General features: G+C 41.2%; 1 protein-coding gene across 1 annotated transcript in view; it reads right to left on the bottom strand.

Annotated features, from left to right (window-relative positions):
* DPPA4 (developmental pluripotency associated 4) overlaps positions 1-25,573 on the bottom strand; it is a 59,055-nt gene extending 33,482 nt beyond the window's left edge. The window contains exons 1-2 of the mRNA XM_030328459.2: positions 25,535-25,573; positions 24,937-25,065 (exon numbers count right to left, since the gene is read on the bottom strand). Of these exons, the coding sequence (XP_030184319.1) occupies positions 24,937-25,065; positions 25,535-25,573 (168 nt within the window). The remainder of the gene's footprint in view (positions 1-24,936; positions 25,066-25,534) is intronic.
* Positions 25,574-26,249: the final 676 nt, after the last annotated feature.

Below are 26,249 nucleotides of genomic sequence, written 5' to 3'. Positions count from 1 at the left end.
ATAAATAAACATACATAAACATAAAAAAAAAAATAGCACACATTTCCCATGGAGCCTGGGTGGCTCTGTTGGTTAAGTGTCCAGCTCTTGATTTCAACTCTGGTAATGATCTCATGGTTCGTGGGATTGAGCCCCAACTCGGGTTCTGAGCTGACAGCCAGAGCTTGCTTCAGATTCTCTCTGCTCTCTCTCTCTCTCTCTCTCTCTCTCAAAATAAATAAATAAACATTAAAAACAAGAGTGCAAACTTCCCATTAGAATGGTGATTTATACTAACTCAGGTGCCTCTACTTTTTAAATGTTTTTTTTTTTAATGTTTATTTATTTTTTAGAGAGAGAGAGACAGAACGTGAATGAGGGAGGGGCAGTGAGAGAGGGAGACACACAATTTGAAGCAGGCTCCAGGCCCTGAGTTGTCAGCACAGAGTTTGAGGCGGGGCTCCAACTCTTGAACCATGAGATCATGACCTGAGCCGAAGTCAGATGCTAAACCAACTGAGCCACCCAGGTGCCCCGCCCCTACTTTTTACTTATTTTTATTTGTTGCAGTTACCCTTGGTTTCTTGCTAGTAATTCCTTTTTGTCTAAAAACTGGTTGAGAAATAATACAATTTGGAGTTGTTCATTTTGAGCTTGTTTGCTGTAAACATTTCTAGGATTTGTTGTGTGGTTATGAACATTTGATTCATCAATGGGTTTTGTAATGTCTATGCTTGGAAAGTCTTGCCACCCTACCTACCTGGGTTATTGAAGGCATCTGAAGCCACATTAGGCAAGGCTGTATTTCCTTCTGGCTGAGATTAAAGTACACCCAATAAAAACTGAAAGAAAAAAAAAGGTGATTTATACAAACATTTTGCAGTACTACACTGAGGCTAAATCATTCTGTAAAAATTTGGAGTGTCCCTTTCTTTTTCCTTACAGCCCTCTTGACTCAATATGAGGAGTTAAATGTGAAAAGAAAAATCAGTTTATCGAGGGAGGGAGAGCTGGTGTAGACTTTCACTGCAGTTTAGGGATTGTGGGACCCTCCATGTCTTCATCAGAAGTCCACCCAAGAAGTGACCCAAAGGGGAGGCAGGAAATGTCCCGAAGCTCATTCCCATACGGGGTGGGACTTGGAAGGGACCAAGTCCTCAGAGATGTAAATTAACTGCCAAGTACCACCTTTTTCTCTACCACAATCACTAAATTGGAAGAAAAGGTCTTCCCTGAACGCATGACCACTTGAAAAGCTGGAGCCTGACAGAGATGAATTCTTGATTCTAGGCCTAACCTTTGAAGGGAATTGGGAACTTCAGACTCAGAATCACTTTTATAAGAATATTGTGGGTTTTGTAACTTGTTCAAGGTTGTTCTGTTTGACAGCCTGTGGCCTGGTAGAGAGAGCAGTTAATCCTTCACGTTAAAAGCGACTGTGTCTGTCTTTAGGGACAGCCAGACTGTTTTTGTCAATGCGGTCAGTTCTGAAAATCCTCAGAGAGAGCAGCACTTTTACTAGTGATCAGAGAAAGGAAAACAAAGAGCATCCCTGGGAACTGCTGCCAGGGAAAATAGAGAAAAACAGCCCAGGGGAAATACGCTGAGCCTGAAAACAGCTACCGGTCACCCACTGCTGTCTGAGGGCTGTGGTTTTCAAACTTTGGAAGATGTGTAGCTTCTAAAATTCCTGATGCCCTGGTTACACCCGAGGGCAATTACACCAGCCTCTGATAGGGGCATCGGTATTTTTTTTTTAATAGCTCCCCAGGTGATTGCAGAATACAGTCAAGGTTGAGACCCCCTGCCGTAGGAAGCACTTCTCAAACTTTAAACTTCTCATTCATCACCTGGGGAGTTTATTAAAATGCAGATTCTGGGGCCCCTGGGTGGCTCAGTCCTTTGAGCATCCAACTCTTGGTTTCTGCTCAGGTCATAATCTCACAGTTTGTGAGTTCGAGCCCCATATTGGGCTCTGAGCTGACAGTATGGAACCTCCTTGGGATTCTCTCTGTCCCTCCCCCTCTCGTGTGCTCTCTCCCTCTCTCAAAAATAAACATTAAAAAAATAATAAAATGCAGATTCTGATTCAGTATATCTGGGGAGGGGCCTAAGGTCCTGCATTTTCAACCTAGTTCCCAGGAGTTACCAATGCTGGGGGTTGCGAGGTGGGAGTCAGGAGACCCTGAGCAGTACCAGCCTTTGGGTAGTAATTCCAAACACCAGTTGATTCTCTACAGTGATTTCAATGCCTACCATTAAGCCAGTGCTCAACACATGAGTGTCAGACATTTTAAAATATAAATCTTGAAAATCCTAGTAAATTTAGATGAATTTTTTTTAGATGAAATTTTTTAGATGAAAACCTAAACTCATTCCAATGTGACAGGGACCTTAGCCTACCTCTCTGAACTGGCTCACCCTGCTCCAGGGCACAGTATGTCAGACCTATCGTCCCTTCAAGGCCTTCATGTCTGCCTTGCCTTCTGCCAGAATACTTCCCCCTCCATGGCCTCATGGCTTTTTCCCTTTTCAGCTCACATATCACTTCCCTAGCTCTTCTGGACCTCTAGTTCTAAAGAAGCCACCTTCCCTCCACCGTTCTGTCTCCTAACTCTCTCCTCCACATAGCACTAACTGCTATTTGAAATTGGTCCCGCCTATTTGTTTGCATATTGCTTTTCTGTCTACCTCCACAAGGATATCAGCCATGGAGGAAAAGCTGCTGTTTGTCTAGCCCCCTGCTCCTAGAAAAGAACCCAACGCAGAATGGAATAGACACATGTGCAAAATGAAAATGAGTGGCAGGAGTCTCAGTCAGGTATATATGGAAAAAGAGAGAATTAATTTTCAGTAAATACAAGTTGTTACTTAAGAGATCATAAGGATCTGGTTTTCTATGGTAGTGGTGATGAGTACACAGGTGTGGTTGAACCAATGGGGTCATCTACTCAGCATAAGGAGGCTGATGTTCAGACTTCTAATCCATGTTTTTAGGAAATATGGATTTGAGAAAGCACACGCACAAGCGCGTGTGCGCCAATGGGGGCGGAGCAGAGAGAGATGAAGAGAGAGAATCCCAAGCAGGCTCTGCATGGTGCAGAACCCAATGGGGGGCTCCAAGTCACGAACTGTGAGATCATGACCTGAGCTGAAGTCGGTCTCCTAACCAACTGAGCCACCCAGGTACCCCCAAAACTTTTCTCTCTCTCTTTTTTTTTTAAAGATTTCCTCTTCTATACTTTCTCCTCCTCCTCCTCCTTCTTTTTGTTTGTTTGTTTATTTATTTATTTATTTATTTATTTATTTATTTATTTATTTATTTTTAAGTATGCCCCACGCCCAAAGTGGGGCTTGAGCTTACAACATTGAAATCAAGAGTTGCATGCTCTATTAACTGAGCCAGCCAGATGCCCTTAGGGAAATCTTACTGAATTCATATACACTGGAGAAGCTGAATTCCATATTTACATTAATAAGAACATTGCCCAGTTTATTAAAAGAGAGACTGCGTTCATAAACTGAAACAAGATGCTTTGGCACTTTTCAGGCCATTTGTCTTGGTGAAAACTGTAATCTTTGGGAGTGATTGCTGAGCCTGGATTCTGGGTGTAAAAACTTTGGCATTTAGACCAACTGAATGCTTGGAAAGTCATTTTGGCAGATTATGGGTAATAGGTACCAAGATGTATCTGTGATTAAATTGGAAAGTGCAAATTCTTCGATGGTATTTTTAAATCTTTTTTTTTTTTAATGTTTATTTTATTTTTGAGAGAGAGAGAGACAGAGTGTGAGCAGAGGAGGGGCAGAGGGAAAGGGAGACACAGAATCTGAAACAGGCTCCAGGCTCTAAGCTGTCAGCACAGAGCCCGACGCAGGGCTTGAACTCATGAGCTGTGAGATCATGACCTGAGCAGAAGTCGGATGCCTAACCGACTGAGCCACCCAGGTGCCCCTCTTCAATGGTTTTTATGTTTTTTTTTTTTTTTTTAAATTTTTTTTTTTCAATGTTTATTTATTTTTGGGACAGAGAGAGACAGAGCATGAACGGGGGAGGGGCAGAGTGAGAGGGAGACACAGAATCGGAAACAGGCTCCAGGCTCCGAGCCATCAGCCCGGAGCCTGACGCGGGGCTCGAACTCACGGACCGCGAGATCGTGACCTGGCTGAAGTCAGAAGCTTAACCGACTGCGCCACCCAGGCGCCCCAATGGTTTTTATGTTTTGATTCCTAGCCAGTCTTCTCTCAATTATACTGAATTGAGTGAGTACTCAATTATACTTAATTGTACTTGAGTTTGTGTTCTCAATACTGTGCTTTCGTGGATTGCCACTGTGTATTTTTGTATTTAAATTGCAAGTAGCAACAGATGATATATTGTAACAGGATTCAGTCTTTGTTAAGATTCAACAGGTAGACAGTGAAATCCAATCTCCTTTTTCTCTTTTTTTCCCTTTTATTTCTGACCTTTGTTAAAATTATTAAAAGGAGACAATTTAGGTAATACAAACAAACACTATTTAACACTTCATACACTGAACACCCTCTGTTCCCAAAAGTCTAAAGAACTGTAAAATGGTGAAGGCAGGAGCTTTTATAGGATAAAGAATCAGGAACAAGGAAGTAGAGAGTCCAGCATTGACTTGGTGTTTGGGATGGGCTGATTGGATATACTTTGTTTCTGGTCTAGAGGAGCATTTACTTGGATATGAATATTATTTAAATTTCATTTCATTGAAACGGCACCTCAGGCAAGAGCAGCTCCATTTTGGGTCTAGAAATTTATTTCAACACCTTAATCCCCGGTTCCTCCTCAAGAGACCACCACTGTGGTCACTTTGCTGTGTATCCTTCCAAAAATGTTCAATGCATCATCTGTACTTCTGTATCAATCTGCAAAATGGAGTAATAATAGTACCTGTATCATCAGGCTTTCATAAAGATTAAATGAATTAACATATGTAAAGGCACTTAGAACAGTGCTGGGGCATGTGGGTGGCTCAGTCAGTTAAGCATCTTACTTTGGCTCAGGTCAAGATCTCATGGGTTCCTGAGCTTGACCCCACATTGGGTGAGCACAAGCCCCGCTTCTGGTGAGCCCCACTTCTCTCTCTCTCTCCCTCCTCTCTCTCTCTCTCCCCCTTGTGGATTCCTTCTGCCTCTCTCTGCCCATTGCTCACTTGCACCTTCTCTCTCTCTCTAAAAAACAAAACAAAACAATAACAACAACAAAAAACAGTGCTGGATACATACCATGAATTTTTTAATGTTTAAAAGCTATTAGGGGTGCCTGGGTGGCTCGGTTGGTTAAGGTCTCTCTCTGCCCCTCCCCTGCTCACTCCTTGTCTCTCTGTCAAAAATTAAAAAAACAAAACAAAACAAAAAAACATTAAAAGCGATTATGCATTTATTAGTATAAAGATTGTATATAAATGCTCTTTAAAATAGAAATATGTGGGGGGCCCTAGATGGCTCAGTTGGTTAAATGTCCAACTTCGGCTCAGGTCATGATCTCACGATTCGTGAGCTTGAGCCCCGTGTCGGGTTCTGTGCTGAGAGCTCAGAGCCTGGAGCCTGCTTCAGATTCTGTGTCTTTCTCTCCGCCCCTCCCTTGCTCATGCTCTATCTCTCTCTCAAAAAATAAAATAAAAACATTTAAAAAATAAATAAAATAATATGTGGCCACATACATAATATTAAATTTTGTAGAAGCCACATTAAAAGAGTAAAAGGAAACAGATGAAAAAGTTTTAGTAATATTTTTGTTTACGTCAATATATCACTGCAATCATTGTAATCATTGCAACTAAAAAAATCACTGCAATCATTGTAATCATTGCAAATACATATTTTTTAACGTAGGCCTCATGCCCAGCCCAGAGCCCAACTCATGACCCTGAGATCAAAACCTGAGCTGAGATCAAGAGCTGGATGCTTAACCAACTGAGTCACCCAGGTGCTCTACCTTTTTAAATGTAAACATATATTTTTAATGTTTACTTATTTATTTTGAGAGAGGGAGGGTGAGAGAAAGGCTGTGCTTGGGAAAGGGGCAGAAATAGATTGGGAGACAGAAACCCAAGCAGAATCCCAAGAGTGGGAAGGGATGAGAGAGAGATTGGGAGACAGAATCCCAAGCAGGCTCTGTCAGCACAGAGCCTAGAAGCAGGAATAGATCTCAGGACCCTGAGATCATGACCTGAGCTGAAATAAGAGTCAGCCACTCAACTGTATGAGCCACGCTTGTGCCCCTAACCATATTTTAATATGATATTTTATAGTCTTTTTTGCTATTTGGAATTAGGTGTGTATTTCCTGCTTCCAGAACACCCCATCTGAGATGAGCTTCAATTAAAGTAGCCTCTAGCTACATGTGCTCGCAGCTACTGTGGGCAGAGCAGGTCTACATATCAATCTATAAACTTGTCACATTCTTTATTCAAATAATACCATTCTTTGTTTACCTGAATATCATAAAATATTAATATTTTGGATGAATTTGGAAACAAATATTATATTTAAGTATCATATTTAAAATAACATGGTTTTAGCCTTTCAAATGCCCACAGCAAAAATTAATTTCTAAAAGGCTTAATATAATGTAATGTTAGAACAAGGGCTTCTCATTGCTCTTAGAGAGGACTATATTCCTTGCTGTGGCCCATGGCAGGTACCGGTCTACCTTGCGTCTGTCTTGCCTGCCACCTGCTGGTTCTGCACCAGCCTCTGTGCAGGGCTGCAAGTTCTTCCTCGGGGGACCTTCTGTCTGTGAGCCATCTCAGCTCTGCTATGATTGCTTCCTCCCCAACATGCACGCACACTTCCCCCTTGCCCAGCGACTACTGTATGAATCTCTCTCTCTCTGTTTTTTAATGTTTATTTTTGAGAGAGACAGAGCACGAGTGGGGGAGGGGCAGAGAGAGAGGGAGACACAGAATCTTAAGCTGACTTCAAGTTCTGAGCTGTCAGCACAGAACCCAATGCAGGGCTCAAACTCACAGACCATGAGATCTCCACCTGAGCCAAAGTCAGAGGCTCAGTCAGTTGAGTGCACCCAGGTGCCCCCCACCTCTCTCTCTTTCTTTTTTTTGAAGTTTATTGATTTTTATTTAGAGAGAGAGAGAGAGAGAGAGAGAGAGAGGGAGAGTGTGAGTGGGGGAGGGGCAGAGAGAGAGGGCGAGAGACAATCCCCAAGCAGGCTTGGCACCCTCAACACAAATCCAGTCACAGGGCTTGAACTCACAACTGTGAGATCATGACCTGAGCGGAAATCAAGACTCAGATGCTTAACTGGCTGATCCACCCAGGCTCCCCAGTGCGAATCTCTTTAAGGAGAGAAAAACGTATCTTCTTGTGTCTAAATATTAATGTAAATTATTTTATTACAATAGAAAATAGTACCAACATAAAATTGTAGCTTTTTAAAATATATATATATTTCAATGTTTGTTTATTTTTGAGACCGGAGAGACAGAGCATGAGCAGGGGAGGGGCAGAAAGGGAGAGAGACGGAGACACAGAATCGGAAGCAGACTCCAGGCTCTGAGCTGTTAGTACAGAGCCTGATGCAGGGCTCGAACTCATGAGCTGTGAGATCATGACCTGGGCTGAAGTCAGAAGCTCAACCAAATGAGCCGCCCAGGTGCCCCTAAAATTGTAGCTTTTTATGTTGACTGTTTAGAGACAGCATCGCACACAAAAGGAAAACATTAACTCAAAGGAAAGGGGCTAAAAATGTTACTGTAAATGTCTAAAGGGGCATATAGCAAAAATAATTAATTCTCCCTCCTCAGAATCTCAGCCTCAGAGTTTCCCTATAACACACATACACATATGTATGTTATTTATTCTTTGTTTACTGTTATACAGATTTGATGGGTTCTCTTTCAAATATCAACTCCAATTATTGACTAGTTGGATAGATGATACTTTGTTGAAATCACGATTGCACAGCACCTGGACCTGACTTCACAGTCCAGGTTCTCTTGAGTTCCGCGTGTCCACGGCACAGGTGCTGTGTAGTGACACACTTCACCACCCAAGTCTATGTGAACTACCATGAAACCTTCATTCTTGCAGGGTTCACAGTGAGCATTTAAAATTTTTTTTTTAACGTTTATTTATTTTTGAGACAGAGAGAGACAGAGCATGAACGGGGGAGGGTCAGAGAGAGGGAGACACAGAATCTGAAACAGGCTCCGGGCTCTGAGCTGTCAGCATAGGGGCCCGATGCGGGGCTTGAACTCACGGACCGTGAGATCATGACCTGAGCCGAAGTCAGCGCTCAACCGACTGAGCCACCCAGGTGCCCCCACAGTGAGCATTTTATATTCACTTGGCGGAAATGCAGCATATATATGTTAGGTCCGTCTATTCTTTTCACATTAGCCTGAGGTAATTAGAGTTGTGTTACAGCCAACTCAATCAGCACACACATGTGTTCGACATGGGTGCCTGGGTGGCTGAGCATCCAACTGGGATGGGAAGCATCCAACTCTTGATTTTGACTCAGGTCATGATCCCAGGATTGTGGGATAGAACCCCGTATCTGGCTCCATGCTGGGTGTGGATCCTATTTAAGATTCTCCCCCTTTCTCTCTACCTTTGCTCCTTCCCCGTCATTCTCTAAATGAATAAATAAATAAATCAAGCAAGCATGCAAGCAAGCAAGCAATCTTTGGGCAGAACTCAGTCATAAAAAAAAAAAAAAACACTCGGAATATATTTCTATTAAGTTTTAAGGTTCTCATCAAAATGAAAAGACAAAATTAAAATCTGTCTCATAGATGACCTACGCGCTGAAGCATATCTTAGATTGGGAAACACAAGCCCAATTATTCTGTATATATACTCCTCAGGGCTCAGCTCAAGTAAGATTTATGTGACAATACTCAACCCCTAAAACTAAGTCAGGCACCCCAGTTCTATGTCTATAAAGCATTAGGTTCTCCTTTAATACAACCAGAGTTAGGCCATTCAATATATGGTCATGTGTTTAATGCTGTCTTACTCATAACAGTGTAAACTCTGGTGCAGGTGTCACATTTCGTGTATCTACCACTATATCTCCAGTGCCTGGCACAATGCTTTTCACACAAAAGGCATTTAAAAAAAAGTATTTGAATGATTAAGTAAAGCACTTATCAGAGACTATTCTGCCTGTGTAACCCTGACCACCAGTTATTTAGCCTCTTTAGTTCTCAATTTTTGTATTTCATAAAATGAGGCAAGTAGAATAGATCCGAGGCTCCTAAACTTGGCATCACCTGGAAAGCCTTTAAATAATATACACTGTAGAGTTCCACCTGTAGACACTGATTTACTAGTTCTAGGAAATCTATTTTATTCATTTTTTAGAAAGTTTATTTACTTTTTAGAGAGAGAGAGAGAGAGAGAGAAAACAAGTGGAGGAGGGGCAGAGAGAGAGGGAGAGAGAGAATCCTAAGCAGGTTCCATGCTGTCAGCACAGATCCCAACATGGGGTTTGATCCCATAAGCCATGAGATCATGACCTGAGCCGAAATCAAGAGTTGGATGCTTAACTGACTGGGCCATCCAGGCACCCCTAGGAAATCTATTTTAAAAGCTCTTTGGCTTACAGTGTGCACCCAGGGTTGGAAATTGAATCAGTTCTAATTTCCTCTGGTTCTTTGTATATATTAGTCCTTGACTTAAATTTAGCATATAGTGATTGAGGACCCAATATATGCTAAATATGACCACACTTAGACTAGTCATATGAGTATTCAGATTTCCCAAGGAGTTGCTGGCTTAGAGACACATTAGTGATCTAATAGCTTTTTTAACACAATGTTACCACAGGATGCTGCAAAATGCTCACAAAATGCATTAATTTCAGTCTGAGGTTTAGGGAAAAACTGCGAGAGGGATGAAACTTGAGTCCATCATTGAAGGTTCAGTATAAATCAACCAAAGGGCAAAGGTATGTGAACAGAAAAGACAGAATGTGCAAAAGTCCAGGGGCATGAGAAAACCTAGTTCACTAGAATCCTATAAATGATTCCCAAAGTTGGAATACAGCCAGAGGCAGCAGAGTTTAGAAGTCTCTGGAGAAGAAGCTGTTGTTACAACTCATTGGCTGTGACCAAAGGTTTTTGAGCCAGATAGGTTTGGTTTTAATCCTCGTTTTGTCACTCTCCCTCTCTCTGTACAACTCAAGAAAATAAACTAACTAGTTCACGCTCAATTTCCTTATCTGTAAAGTGGGAGCAGTAATACCTGTCTTGTAAGATTACTATAAACATTAAATGAGGCAAAATGAGGAATACATATGTATGGTTCTTAACATAGTGCCTGGTAGATTATAACCAAAAACTTGCCCAGGAAAGCAAGTTTATTGCAGCTTTGTTTTTGTTTTTCAGTTTTTTTTTTAAATTTTTTTTTTTCAACGTTTTTTTATTTATTTTTGGGACAGAGAGAGACAGAGCATGAACAGGGGAGGGGCAGAGAGAGAGGGAGACACAGAATCGGAAACAGGCTCCAGGCTCCGAGCCATCAGCCCAGAGCCTGACGCGGGGCTCGAACTCACGGACCGCGAGATCGTGACCTGGCTGAAGTCGGACGCTTAACCGACTGCGCCACCCAGGCGCCCCTGTTTTTCAGTTTTAATGACTACACAGTACTGATATTGTAGTTAGAGTTTTTTTTTTTATTTATTTTTTTAAATTGTTTATTTATTTATTTTGAGAGAGAGAGAGAGGGAGTGCATACACATGCCAGCAGGAGAAGGACAGAGACAGAGACAGGGAGAGAGAGAGACTCCCAAACAGGCTCCTCATTGTCAGCACAGAGTCTGATGTAGGGCTTGAATTCATTAACCATGAGATTATGACCTGAGCCCAAATAAAAAGTCGGATGCTTAACTGACTGAGCCCCCTGGTGCCCTGCTCCTAAAGTCTTTTTTTTTTTTTTTTAATTTTTTAATAAAAATCATAATTGTTATTTTCATGTGGAAAAATTCAAACAGTATAAAAGAATGTTCGGGGAAGAGTAAGTGTCTTTCTCAAACCCAGGTGTCTGTTCTATGATTTGTTCTTCCTAGAGGCAACCAAGATATCCCAATTTTTGATGTGCACTTTAGAGATACTGTAAAGCACATTTGAAATAGCAAAAAAAATTAGAAGCAATCAAAATGTCCATCAGTATGGGAAATATCTCTGGAATAGACACCCTTTTCATACTATTCAGCAGTTAAAAACAGCAAGTTGCAAAATGAAGTGTTCATTGTGATATCTTCCTTTTAAACACACATGTAATAGGGGTGCCTGGGCGGCTCAGTCTGTTAAGCGTCTGACTTCAGCTCAGGTCATGAACTCGCAGTTTATGAGTTTGAGCTCCACGATGGGCTCTGTGCTGACAGCTCAGAGCCTGGAGCCTGTCAGATTCTGCATCTTCCTCTCTCTCTGTTCTTCCCCTACTTATACTCTCTCTCTCTCTCAAAAATAAAGATTAAAAATAATTTTTAAAAAATTAAAAAATACACATATAATAATGTTATAAAGAAACATATATAAATATATGTGTGTGTATACATATATAAAAGTTCATGTTTATAATCAATATCTAATGATTAAGAACTAGGTGCTCTTTATTGTGGCATTTTCAAAATCTCACTTAACCTTTTAAATATTTATATCTCAATGATACAACAGTGTGCTTAATGAATAAATGTATTTGCTTGTCTGCTAACTTGAGGGAGTTGCTCCTAACAGTAATTTACACATTGTACAAGGATCACTGAATAAATCTGTATGGGTCAAATCTCATAACCTTAGACACTAACACATCATGTGGAATTCTATGACTGCCTTGGACAGAGTGCCTATAGACACTTTGTAATTTCTTTCCTTCCTTCCTTCCTTCCTTCCTTCCTTCCTTCCTTCCTTCCTTCCTTCCTTCCTTCCCTCCCTCCCTTCTTTCTTTCCTTCCTTCCTTCCTTCTTTCCTTCCTTCCATCCTTTATTCCATCCTTCTTTCCTTCCTTCCTTCCTTCATTCTTTCTTTCTTTCTTTCTTTCTTTCTTCTGAACTATAGTTGACATACAATATTATATGAGGTTCAGGTTTACAACATTAGTGATTTCACATTTATATGCATTACAAAATGCTTACTGGGATAAATGCAGTTATTGTCTGTCATTATACAAAGTTTTACAATATTATGTGTTCCCTATGCTGTACTTTAAATCCCCATGACTTATTTATTTAAAAACTGGCCATTTGGGGGCGCCTGGGTGGCGCAGTCGGTTAAGCGTCCGACTTCAGCCAGGTCACGATCTCGCGGTCCGTGAGTTCGAGCCCCGCGTCAGGCTCTGGGCGGATGGCTCGGAGCCTGGAGCCTGTTTCGATTCTGTGTCTCCCTCTCTCTCTGCCCCTCCCCCGTTCATGCTCTGTCTCTCTCTGTCCCAAAAATAAATAAAAACGTTGAAAAAAAAAATTAAAAACTGGCCATTTGTATCTCTTAATCCCCTTCACCTATTTATTTTATTTTATTTTATTTTATTTTATTTTATTTTATTTTATTTTATTTTATTTTATTTTTTTAATGCTTTATTTATTTTTGAGACAGACAGAGACAGAGCATGAGTGGGGAAGGGGGAGAGAGAGAGGGAGACACAGAATCCAAAGCAGGCTCCAGGCTCTGAGCTGTCAGCACAGAGCCTGACGTGGGGCTCAAACCCATGAACCATGAGATCATGACCTGAGCTGAAGTCGGATGCTTAACAAACTGAGTCAACCAGGCACCCCCCTCTTCACCTATTTTGCCCATCTTTTTACCCCTTCCCACTCTGGAAACCACCAGTTTGTTCTGTGTATTTATGAGTCTGTTTCTATTTTGTTTATTTTGTATTTTAGATTTCACGAATAAGTGAAATCATATGGCATTTGTCTTTCTATGTTTGGGTTTTTCACTTAGTTTAGACCTCTAGGTCTATCCATGCTGTCACCAATGGCAAGATTTCATTCTTTTTATGGTAATATTCTAGTGTGTGTGTGCCTGTGTGTCTTCTTTATTCATTCATCTATCGATGGACACTTAGGTTGCTTCCATATCTTAGTTATTGCAAATAATGCTGCAAAGAACAAAGGGGTGCAGATATCTTTTGGATTAGTGTTTTGTTTTCTTTGGATAAATACCCAGAAGTGGAATTGCTGGAAATATCATATGATATTTCCATTTTTAATTTTTTTGAGAAAACTCCGTATAGTTTTCCACAGTGGTGGCATCAACTTATATCCCTACCAAAAGTGCATGAGTGTTCTCTTTTCTCCACATCCTTACCAACACTTATTGTCTTTTTGATATTAACCATTCTGACTGGGGTGAGGTGACACCTCAGTGTGTTTTTGATTTGCATTTCTCTGATGATCAATGATGTTGATCTCTTCATGTGCCTGTTGACCATCTGTATGTCTTTGGAGAAATGTCTGTTCATGTTTTCTGCCATTTTTTAATTGAATTGTTTGGTTTTCTAATGTTGCATTGTATAAGTTCTTTACATATTTTGGTTATTAACTTATGGCATATATCATTTGCAAATAACTTCTTCCATTAAGTAGGTTGCCTTTTGGGGAGCCTAGGTGGCTCAGTCAGTTAAGTATTGACTTCGGCTCAGGTCATGATCTCACGGTTCATGAGTTCAAGCTCCACATCAGGCTCTGTACTGACAGCTCAGAGCCTGAAGCTTGCTTCAGATTCTGTGTCTCCCTCTCTCTCTGCCCCTCACCTGCTCACACTGTCTCTGTCTCTCTCAAAAATAAACATTAAAAAAAAATTTTTTTAAAGTACTTTGCCTTTTCATTTTCTTGTGGATGGTTTTCCTTGCCTTGCAAAAGAGTTTTAGTTTGATATAGTCTCAATTGTTAATTTTTGCTTTTTTTGCCCTCATCTGAGGAGACAGACCCAAAACAATATTGCTAAGACAATGCCCAAGAGTTTACTGACTGTTTTCTTTTAAGAGTTTTATGATTTTAGGTCTTATGTTTAGGTCTTTAATCCATTTTGAGGTTTTGTTTTGTTTTTTGTTTTTGTTTTTGTTTTTGGTGTAAGAAAGGGACAGTCTGTAATTTTATTGAATTATTGTCTACTAGTAGAAACATGGGAATGTTTTAAGTATGATGAGACATAACTGTTTCCTTAGATATCTCAGTCTCATTCTCAGTCTCTTAGGCTCAGTCTCAGGAACCCTGAGATCACGACCTGAGCTGAAACCAAGAGTCAGTCACAAACCCACTAACCAACCAAGTCACCGAGCTACCTGGGCACCCCGCTTTAATATTTTATATTACTTAAAAAGAAATTTAAAAAAAATGTTTGTTTGTTTGTTTGTTTATTTATTTATTTAGAGGGACAGAGCATGATCCAGGGAGGGAGAGAGAAAGAGGGAGACAGAATCTGAAGCAGACTCCACACGCTGAGCTGTCAGCATAGAGCCCAACATGGGGCTTGCACTTATGAAGCATGAGATCATGACCTGAGCCAAAGTCGACGCTTAACAGACTGAGCCACCCAGGTGCCCCCTGCTTTAATATTTTAAAACATCATGCAAATCCATTGGAAAAGGTGAAGTCCTTCCCCAGGAAAATAAACAAAAGACTTCAACAAGCAATTTGCAAGAGAAAGGATACAGATGTCAATAATATACTTTTTAAATGCTTGCCCTCATTAATAATTGAAGTGCCAATTACAAGTTAAAAAAAGATACATTTGGATTTCAGAATGGTCAAATGAGAGAGAGTCTTAAAATCAAGTATACATTATATTTAAATGACATTTCTGTTTACTTTGTTAGGGAGAGATGATGAAAGAGGGCAGCTTATTATAAGATGAAATTGCAGAGATTTTCCATTTAGTATGGTTGTTGTTTTCTAATGTCACATTTTAATTTTTTTTTAGTCATCTCTTAGTGGAAGAGGACATTGGTTACATTACTTTTCTTTTGTCTGTAACAGTTTAAAAGACCTCAATTTCCTTCAGATTTTTTTTTAAGAACATGAAAACTCACTATGTTCACTACCAGATTTATTTTCTTTCCTTTTTCTTTTTCTTTTTCTTCTTCTTCTTCTTCTTTTTTTTTTTTTCTCCATAGGTGAAGAGAAGAACTCATTTATTAAACCAATAATACAGTATCTTCCCTACAGTATAGGTCTATCTTCCCTACAGTATAGGTCCCTCTTCTCTTGCCCAAACTTTTGGGGCCAGATGTTTCAGAAATTGGAAATCATCTGATTCCAGGGGGTGCTTAGGTGGCTCAGTTGGTTAAGTGTCCAACTCTTTATTTTTTTAAATGTTTATTTTTATTTTTGAGAGAGAGAGAGAGAGAGAGAGAGAGAGAGAGAGAGAGAGTGTTAGTTAAGTGGGGGGAGGGACAGAGAGAAGGAGACAGAATCTGAAGCAGGTTCCAGGCTCTGAGCTGTCTGCACAAAGCCTGATGTAGGGCTCAAACTCACAAACTGTCAGATCATGACATGAGCCGAAGTGAGACGCTTAACCAAAGGAGCCACCCAGTTGTCCCAAGTGTTTGACTCTTGATTTCGGCTCAAGTCATGATCTCATGGTTTGTGAATTTCAACCCTGTGTCTGACTCAGCACTGACAGTGGGGAGCCTTCTTGGGATCCTCCCTCTCTCCCTCTTTCTCCGCTTCTCTCTCCACCTCTCTCTCTCCATCTCCTCCTCAGATGTGTGCTCTCTCACTCTCTCTCTTAAAAATAAACTTAAAAAAAAGACATTTTTTATATTATAATTTTATTATATCATCTGACTTCAGATAATATAATACATATGCCATAGTATATGAGAGTCTGAGATCTTGGATAGTACAACCTATCCAAACACATTAACATTTCATGAGAAAAATCTACTTATGTATTATGTTTACATACAGAATTTTATTTACATAATATAGATTCAGGGCAGGTGCTACTGCCAAGAGTTTCTGTCAAACTTACAAAATATATTTCATTGCAGATACGGGATTATATACATATAATATATGTGAATATAATGTATATATTTACATGTATACATATACACACATGCCTATATGCAGTTCTTATAGCCATCCAAAGATGTTAGAGTTAGTAGGTTCATTATTAAATAATTAGATTTAATGTCCACCTTCATTTTGATATTTTGCTTGGCTGTGTGAAGGGCACTATTTTCCATCAAGGTGCAGTGTGATAACCTCTGTAATTTGAAGAAATAATTGTGTTTTCTTTTTCTTAGCAGTTCTATGGTGTCAGTAGGGAATGGAAACAACTATTAAGAACTTTCCAAAAGCATAGACTTTACAAATAAACAGAGTCAAATTTGAATCCCAGCTCCACCATTAGCTGGCACAATAATGAAATGTCAGGAGCGGTGAATGCAGATCAAACTAGGATTCAAATAGGTTGCAAATTGTTAGAGGCTGGTTAGTAGTTCACATGGGGAAGGGGAAAGCAGTAGCCACTGTAGGCACAGGGAAGCTGTTAATGCTGATATTTTATTTCTTGATTTTGATGGTTATTGCATGATTGTGTTCCCTTTATGATTATTGATCAGGGCATACAATTATGATGATTGCATCTTTCTGTATGTACTCCTTCTGTAGGTAATATTTAAATGTTTAATAGTAAAGGGGTACCTGGGTGGCTTAGTCAAATAAGCCTCCAGCTCCTGATTTTGGCTCAGGTTGTGATCTCCTGATGGGATTGAGCCCTGCATTGGGCTCTGTGCTAAAAGTGAGAAGCCTGCTTGGGATTCTCTCTCTCCCCCTGTCTCTGCCCCTCCCCTGCACTTGTGCAGGTGTGCACGTGCATGCCCTTTCTCTGTCATATAAATAAATAACCATTGAACAAAAGTTTATTAGTCAAAAAATAAAAATTAGAATACATCCTAAAAAGTAGTGGCAATTAACTTCCTATAATCCTCAGATTCAATGTACAAAATATTTCATAAAACTCATGTATAAAATAAAAAATATTTAATATCACATATACTATTAAAATTAGATATAAAAGATAAGAGGTTTAGTGGTCATCAATAAGATGATATATATCTAGGCATTAGGAAGTGCTGTTTAGAGGTCAATATGCAGATCGAATCAAACATTCCTTGATTAGAAGATTTTTCCTGGTAATTCTGGAATTCTCAGACCTGGGAGAGAGTATTTGTAATGAAAAACTAAATACAGCTGTGGAAATGGTTTAGTGTTTTTATTACATATATTTAAAATAAATCAGAAGAAAACTTGTAAGCATCGCTTTTTTTTTCCCCACTCTGAAGACTAGTGTTTTGTGAAATAAAGTTTGATAAATGTTTATTTAAATTTTAATCTTGGGGCCCCTGGATGGCTCAGTTGGTTAAGTGTGCAGCTCTTGATTTCAGCTCAGGTCATGACCTCACAGTTAATGGGAATAAGCCCCATGGCTGGCTCTGCACTGACAGCGAGGAGTCTGCTTGGGATTCCCTCTCTGCTCTCTCTGCCCCTTTCCTGCTTGTACACTCTCTTGTACATCCTCTCTCTCAAAATAAATAAATAAACATTAAAAAATAAACAAATAAATTTTAATCTTTTGGGCAACGGGAAGCCATTTAGCATTTTAAGAATGAAAATGTCAATGTCCTCTCCAGCAGTGGAGGGTATGAAGGCTGGAATGGAAATAGACAAACAATAGACAATGCGATTGCATCAACAGTTGAGGCAAGAGATGATGGGAACCTTAATTCTGTTGACTGGCAGCTTCACTTGAGGAGAGAGAATTGACAGAAGAAATTTCAAGGTGATAAAATCTTGGTGTGGTGGATAATGCGGTCTGTGCCCAGCTGCACAGCTTGTCTCAGCTGCAGAGACCTTGTCCATATCCAGTGACTGATGAGGAATAAGTCCAGGTGCATGTACTTGTGACCTGTGTATTCCCTCAGCACCACATGCCCAGATGGGGCCTAGTGCTTGGTTTAATGCTCTACTGTCAGCCACTTGGAGATCCTAATTTAAAAAAAAATTTAAAAAAAATATTTTTTTAATGTTTATTTATTTTGAGAGAGAGAGAGAGAGAGAGTGAGCATGAGCAGGGGGGAGGGGCAGAGAGAGGGAGACACAGAATCCAAAGCAGGCTCCAGGCTCTGAGCTGTCAGCACAGAGCCTGACATGGGGCTTGAACTCATGAAATGTGAGATCATGACCTAAGCTGAAGTCCAATCAATGCTTAACCAACTGAGCCATCCAGGCGCCCCTGGAAATCCTAATTTTTATTTATTTATTTTTTTAATTTTTTTTTTTTTCAACGTTTATTTATTTTTGGGACAGAGAGAGACAGAGCATGAACGGGGGAGGGGCAGAAAGAGAGGGAGACACAGAATCAGAAACAGTCTCCAGGCTCCGAGCCATCAGCCCAGAGCCTGACGCGGGGCTCGAACTCACGGACCGCGAGATCATGACCTGGCTGAAGTCGGACGCTTAACCGACTGCGCCACCCAGGCGCCCCGGAAATCCTAATTTTTAAACAGTGAGTCTTGCATTTTTAATTTTGCACTGCATCGGACAAATCGTGTAGCTGGTGTGAATGTGGGATATAAAGGCCCTGCCATCCAAGCCCATCTCAAGGTAACTCTGAAGTCATTTCTAGTTTCAGAGCTCCCTATGGAACATAGGGAAACTGAAGGACCCCATAAAAACCTGCTTTTTGCTCCTTTCCCTGCTTCTGTTCTTGCTAGGAGCTGCACCCCACTTTACACATGAGTGAGAATACAAATAGTGTATGTCCTCCTTGTAAGGGACAAGGAGTTAATGATTTCTCTAGGTAAGGACCTAGATAATATCTAGGAAAGGACCAGGTGAGAATGACCAGATGAAGCTATCATATGCATATTCCAGACGGCCAGCACTAGACATCTCGACACCAAGACCCCCTGGCTCCAAGGAATACCTGAGCCCTTGTCTTTGTTCTAACTTGTTCCTGGATGCCTGAGAGGACACTTACACCAGACCACAATCCGCGGTAAAAACCCCAGACCCTGAACAAAGATGAGACTTTCTCCTTGGTGAGGGAAAATATAATGAGAAGTCATTGAGTTTAAAATTTTAGTTTTGTACTTTTTTTTTTTTGAGAGAGGGAGAGCATGTGTGTGCATGCACGCACACACACCCACACACATGCAAGTGCATGAGTGGGGGAGGGGCAGAGGAGAGGGAGAGAATTTTCTTTTTACTTAAAAAAAATTTTTTTTTTCCAAAGAAAAACAATAGCCAATTGGAAACCTACTTATTCTTCAACTCCAATTTTGTTCTTTACATTTAGAAGTGACTTACTGATTTACAATTTTTTTTTTAATTTTTTTTTTCAACGTTTATTTATTTTTGGGACAGAGAGAGACAGAGCATGAACGGGGGAGGGGCAGAGAGAGAGGGAGACACAGAATCGGAAACAGGCTCCAGGCTCTGAGCCATCAGCCCAGAGCCTGACGCGGGGCTCGAACTCACAGACCGCGAGATCGTGACCTGGCTGAAGTCGGACGCTTAACCGACTGTGCCACCCAGGCACCCCACTGATTTACAATTTTAAACAACCCTTCTCCTTTCCCCTTTAAATGTTTACCATCTACTGGTGCAGAATCCTTCCAAGGAGATTGCTCCAGCATATTATCTCCAGGTCCTCACTTTGCTCCTTTTACCAAAAAATGCAAAACAAATTCCATTGTGCATCTTAAGGGCTTCAATCATCAAAAATAGGAAAAAAAAAATCTTTGGAATAGTCAATTAAGTTGAATTAAAAAAAAAAAAATCTGCACAAATGCGGCTTGGTTGGGGCAGGAATCCACTCCTAAATTCCTGGTAATCTGATCTTACTCCATGAATCCTTGTAATTCATCCTCCCTATCCTATCCACATTATGATTTGATTCCAATGATCCAGCTGAGAGGGAGAGAATCTTGAAGCTGGCTTCACACCCAGCACAGAGCCTAATGTTGGGCTTGATCTCATGATTATGAGATAATAATCTGAACTGAAATCAAGAGTCCAATGCTTAACTGACTGAGCCACCTAGGTGCCCCTCAGTTTTGTACTTTTAATTTTAATGTGACCTAGGGCCATCCAGGAGGAGATGACCACTTGTAAGATATTAATCTGGATTTCCGCAGAGATTTGGGTTGGGGTCATGCACTGATTTCAAGGAGTGAATGCCGTTGTCCAAGAATAGTATATAAAGAGAGGGCTAAGAAGAGACAACCGTTATCTAAGAGTTCAGTAAAAAGATTCAGGGAAAGGATGATGAAAGAGCAAACTGGGAGAATTAGAGAGAACCAGGAGAGAACGAATGTGAGTGAAAGTATGACAGAACAGAGTTGACATGTGTGGTATTTAGAGATAAGAAAGGGGAAACCAGTGACTCAAGGCCATTTCATCCTGAGTGTGGCTATGAAAGAAAGACGAGATTGGGACAGCTGGTAGGGATACAAGATCAAAGAAAATAATTTTTTTGATGTTTCTGATTTTAAAGACAGAAGACAATTGAGAATGTGATTAACAAGGGTATACCCTGTTTATTTTTGCCTTCAAAAATTATTTCATTTGCCTTTATTTCATTTGACCTGACCCATCCCTCTATAGTTGCTTCAACAAATATTTATTGAGTACTATCATGATTGTTTAGGCACATGAGATGCTGAAGACCTAACAGTGAACAATACAGATAAAAATCCTTGTCATTACAGAGCATGTATTCTAGTGTGATGAGACCAAAAATAAGCCAAATAAGGTAATGTTTATAGTATATTACAGCTGGTATATGATGTGAAGAAAAATAAGGTAGGAAAAAAGGATCAGAGAGGGTGGAGGGAATTGCAATCAGGTTACCTACCTCTATATAGTTCTGACACAAGGATGTTTGGTGAGGCGTAAATAGAGACTGAAATCCAGCCAGTTTGCTGGGGACAAAAGTGCCTTTTCCTGACTAATTGTGGTGCAGTTTCAGGAGGCGGAAGGTGGTGACTAAACTATTTGCCTTTAAATGGGGCAACCTTTGAAAGGTGTTTCTGGGACATTTTGAGTTCTTGAGCTTTTGAATCCTTTGGATATAAGTCTTTATGTAAGTTTTACAAACCCCATACTATAACTAAACCTTTCTTGTTCATGAAAAGTTCAGGTATTATAGAAATAAAATCTTTTTATTTTTTTTATTTTAGAGACAGAGAGAGAGCATGGGGGAGGGGGGAGAGGGAGACAGAGAATCTTAAGCAGGCTCCACACTCAGCACAGAGCTTCATGCTCCACGTGGAGCTCGATCCCACGACTCTGGAATCATGACCTGAGCCGAAATCAAGAGGTGGATGCTCAACAGACTGAGCCATCCAGGTGCCCCTAGAATTAGAATCTTATTCGGGTCCACAACATCTCATCAGTTGTATTCATCTTATCTACATGGCCTGTAGGCTGTCATAGATGTGTGTGTGGGTTTGATGAGATTTCATCTTCACAGAGTCAGGCCGCAGATTCCCCCATTCTCGGCATTGTTGATATTTTTGCAGTGATTATGTGAAGATTAAATCCGGTATCTTTTTGGGACTCAGAAGCAAAGTTGAATAGTCTATAATTCACAGGGTTCTCTCAATTTTTTCATTAAAAAGGAACATAGCTTTTACCCTTTTTAATCATAGCACATATGTCCCATCTTCCAGTGTTTCTTAGTAAGAGCTAATGGCTTGGCAGCATGGGCTAATTTTTTGAGTATTTTGAGTTGGATGCCAATTGGCCCTTTCCATCTAAAGTACATTTCAACATTTTCTTCCCAAGACAAGTCAGTTTCTACTTGTCTGCCACTCTTGGTACAGATGGTACCTATTATGTGTATTAAACTGCAGTTATTTTTTTTAAGTTTAAGTTTTAAAAAATTCTGGTCTACTTAGAGATATCAGTTATGGAATATGCCAAAAAAGGACATTTTCACTACCCTTCTATTAATGATATCATTAATAACATTTTCTTTTTACCTTACATTGTCCTTGCAACTTCTTATTTTCTTTAGGTCAACTGATTTTGCCCTGTAAGTCTCCATACTTTCTCTTTTTTTCCTTTTTTTTTTTTTTTTTTTGAAAGAGAGAGAGAGGGAGGGGGGGAGAGAGAGAGATAGAGAGAGAGAGAGAGAGAGAAAGAATGAGTGGGTGAGGGGCAGTGGGAGAGGAAAAGAGAGAATCTTAAGCAGGTCCACACCCAACATGAAGCCCAACACTTGGCTTGACTTGGGGCTTGATTTCATGACCTGAGCTAAAAATAAGAGTCAGACACACTACCAACTGAGCCACCCAGACACCCCGCCATACTTCTCTTAAATATTTAATTTTTTTTTAACATTTATTCATTTTTGAGAGTGAGAGAGACAGAGCATGAGTGGGAGAGGGGCAGAGAGAGTAGGGCACACAGAATCAAAAGCAGGCTCCAGGCACTGAGCTGTGAGCACAGAGCCCAACTCAGGGCTTGAACTCACAAACTGCGAGATCATGACCTGAGTTGAAGTCAGATGCTTAACCAACTGAGCCACCCAGGCACCTCATACTTCTCTAAGTATGAGAGATAAGACCTGCGGTTAATCTCAGGAATATAGAAAAAAATCCAATTTAGAGTTGGTAAAGGAAAAGACAGAGAAGAACACTGACTTGTGTGAGTGATCATTCCAACCATTCTTTGTTTTAATTTTAATGTTTATTTATTTTTGAGAGAGAGAGGGAGGGGGAGGCAGAGAGAAGGGGGAGACATAGAATCCAAAGCAGCCTCCAGGCTGTGAGCTGTCAGCACAAAGTCCAACGCGGGGCTTGAACTCACAAACTGTGAGATCATGACCTGAGGTGAAGTCGGAGGCTTAACCGACTGAGCCACTCAGGTGCCCCCAACCACTCTTTGTAGTAAGAAAGTTAAGCACTAATTAGAATGATTGAGCCTCATTGTCTTTTCCCTTTTGTTCCATTTCTCTCTGCTTCTGTCTCTCCCCACCACCTTGGGTGATCATCCCCTATGACTCTTTCCTTGAGTTAAAGCCAGACAACCAGTCACTGTAAGAATCCTTCTCAGTGAAAGCCCACATTCCTTCTCTTGAGCCTGTGTTCACTTGCCTTTAGATTTGTTTCCTGTATGTCTTCCATCTCAGTTGCACTCTCTTTGTATCTGTTGGCTAGGGGATGCAGTTCTTCCTCAGCACAGTCTCAATGCAAGACAATTGAGCTGAAAACAAAAAGAAGAGGCTGACCATGATGAAAGTATTCCATATTCATTCTGAATTCCTTTAAACCTCAGGCACATGTGCTGACACTCATGACAATATGGATTTATAAGAAAAGGAGAAAACAGGTCTCTTCTTCCTTCCTTGCTAAATGGTATCACATATGACCATGAGAGACTGACTATACAAATGGACAATGGCTGAACCATATATATAAATAGAGCTCTCACAACCTATAGCAACTTTCCCAGAAAATCAACTCCCTTATCCATAAGAAATAGCCCAGGAAGCCAGCTTGCTAGAAGTTGTGGGAGCCCCCTTGGAACTCCAGAGTTGATACGAAGATTATTTTAAGCTGAAGGCATTTGAGATTCAACAGATTTAGAAAGAAGTCTTTTTGGAACTTCCTTTATCTGACTAAAAAAAAGCAACTTCTGGGAAGTGAGGCTACTGATTGGGACCCTAAGAGGTAAGATCTCTGGGTAAATGAGGAGAATAAAGACGAAGATGTTGTGGTGATTGAAAGTGAAACGGGGGTGCTTGGTTGAGCATCTGACTCTTGGCTTCAGCTCAGGTCGTGATCTCACAGTTTGTGAGTTTGAGTCCTGTATTGGGCTCAGCACTGACAGCATAGAACCTGCTTGGGATTCTCTCTCCCTTTCTCTGCTCCTCCTTCATGTGTGTTGAATAACTTAAATACACTTAAAATAACTTAAATAAACTTAAAAAAAAAAAAAGAAATGGACAAAACATCCTGTGCCCTCTGACCCCTGATACAAAGAAAAAGTGAAAGCACAGTAACCACAACCCCAGCCAGTAGGGCAGCCTCCAATTCAGGAAACATTCATGTTGAGAGGATATACTCCCCCCTGTGCTTATTGATATAGCTGCCAAGTTTCAGCAAAAGGCCAGGGAAAGCATCCAGGCATGGGTAGTGTGGCTATGGGGTATGGGCATGATGGCATTTCTCTGTCCAGGCAGGATTCATCATGTACCCTTCCCTCCAGTAGCACCTGCATGTGTGTGTGCAAGGTACTCATTTCCTTACAGAAGGGATTATTCTAGCCTTCAAGGAGGATTGGCTCAACGGGGGGGAACTTCCTGGGCATGTAAGACCCTGGGAATCTGTAGAGAAGGTATAACAAATTTGTAGAGAGTTGGGAATAAGATAGGCCATCTACACTCCTATCATGAAGGCCCTGATCTAGATACATTCATTGCAGGGATGAAAGCCAAGATACTCCAGTCTGCCCACAGTACCTGGTATGAGATGCTGATATCTATGCTGAGCCCAATCATGGGACAAGCCATTTGTGATGCTGGGAAATCCAGCTATCCTAATCAGCTGTAAAGCTTCCAGTACAAGTAGCCCAGAAGCAAATGTGGTTTGACCCCATTGCTGCCCGCAACTCACCCCCACCTGGAAAGATAGACCTGCAATCCCTGTGTTCATCAGCCTATGGAAAGCCTTAAAACCTGAACAACAGTTCAGACCTTCCATCTGCCTGATCATCCCAGATGCCTCTCCTGCTCCTGCAGAGGCCTCAGGGATACAATCCTATTTGGGATGGGTTCCTCCCACATCCTGGGTGTGGGATGCAGGGTTGCCTCCAGGTGAGGGCCAATGGAGGGGCTCAGAGGCCTCGTGTTGAGCTAACTGTTCACTCGTCTCCCACAAACAAACAAAAGGTGACAGCTCTGGTGGATACTGGAGCCACGTGTACTCTAATACATGGTAACTAACCCTCAGAAATATTCTGGCCCCCTCAGCGCCATCTGTGGGCTGCGGAGGGCAATTGGTTATAGTCAGGAAGGGCCCTTTGACCCTGCAAATTGGGTGTTCTCCCCTGTGAGAATATGAGGTTTTATCTTTCTAAAACCAAAGAACATATTGGGCATTGATATCCTACAAGACCAAGCTCTGCAAACCTTTGTCGTTGAATTCTACCTTTGTGTTAGAGTAATCAAACCAGTGCTGAGGGGAGATGCCAACTGGGAACCAGTAAGTCTACTGCCCCCACAAAAAATGTCAAGGGTCAAACAAATATAAATTTGCTTGGGGCGGGGCATAAGGAAATTGGAGAAACTACCCAAGAACCGCACTGAGTGGGTATTTTACGCCCCGCTCGTAGCGTTTTCAGCAGCCTGGAATGGCCGGTAAGAAAGCCAGATGGCTCATGACAGATTGTGGACTACTGAGAATCGAACACGGATTGGCCCTGTGGCTTGGACAATGGGGTGAGGGATGGTGAGGGATGAATGATCATGAAGAAGCCCTTGTGAGGTCACGATATGTGCGAAGAAATTTGGGTTTACCTGCAAGAGCCTGAAGCAGTCATTACCGTCTGCTGAATGAGCACCTCCACGCCAATAAAACCCATTGCTTATCCCTCCGGGCACACTGCGAAAGGGGCGGAAGGGGCGGGCCTGTAAAATCGGTAAGAGCCAGTCGTGAGGAATAGAGTTTTGCAGGAGGTCATCAAATGGATGTGACCCCCGGTTGACCCTTGAGGCCCGCGAGAGGATCGGGGGCTCCTCCCCTAGGCCGTCCTGGGAACGCACGTTCTGCACGTTCCGCGGATTGTTCCCGGGCCAGCGCCATATTCAGGGACGCGAACCGGGGCGAGCAATGCGTTGCCGAGACCATCTGGACGGTACACTTAACCCAGATAAGGCCTCTGTATAAACTTTGGAGTTTCTGGCAGGCGGGTGTGGAGATTTATGCGCCTTGCAGCTTCTCCAGAGAAGCCTCGCATGTAAGTTCCCTTGCTTGTTAAACGTGCCACATACCGCCTCTTTTTCCGTATGTCCTTTCCCTCCGTGTTCAGGGCCAGTTTCAGATTCCTCCGCAGGGAAGCCCCGGAGTTGGGAAGCCCCGGAGTTTGCAAACCTACATACCTTCGCTCTAGCAAGCTCTGAAAGTAAAGCATTTGCTTTTCTCATTTGGTTCATCTTGGTTTATATCCACAGCCATGCATTTCCTTCATGGTATTTAGAAGTCTCTTTGGAATAACTTGCAAAGTGAAATAAAGATAAATATTTATTGACTATGATATT

This window comes from Lynx canadensis, chromosome C2 (assembly GCF_007474595.2).
Source record: "Lynx canadensis isolate LIC74 chromosome C2, mLynCan4.pri.v2, whole genome shotgun sequence".
Taxonomy (NCBI): domain Eukaryota; kingdom Metazoa; phylum Chordata; class Mammalia; order Carnivora; family Felidae; genus Lynx; species Lynx canadensis.
This window is presented reverse-complemented; position numbering and strand designations above follow the sequence as displayed.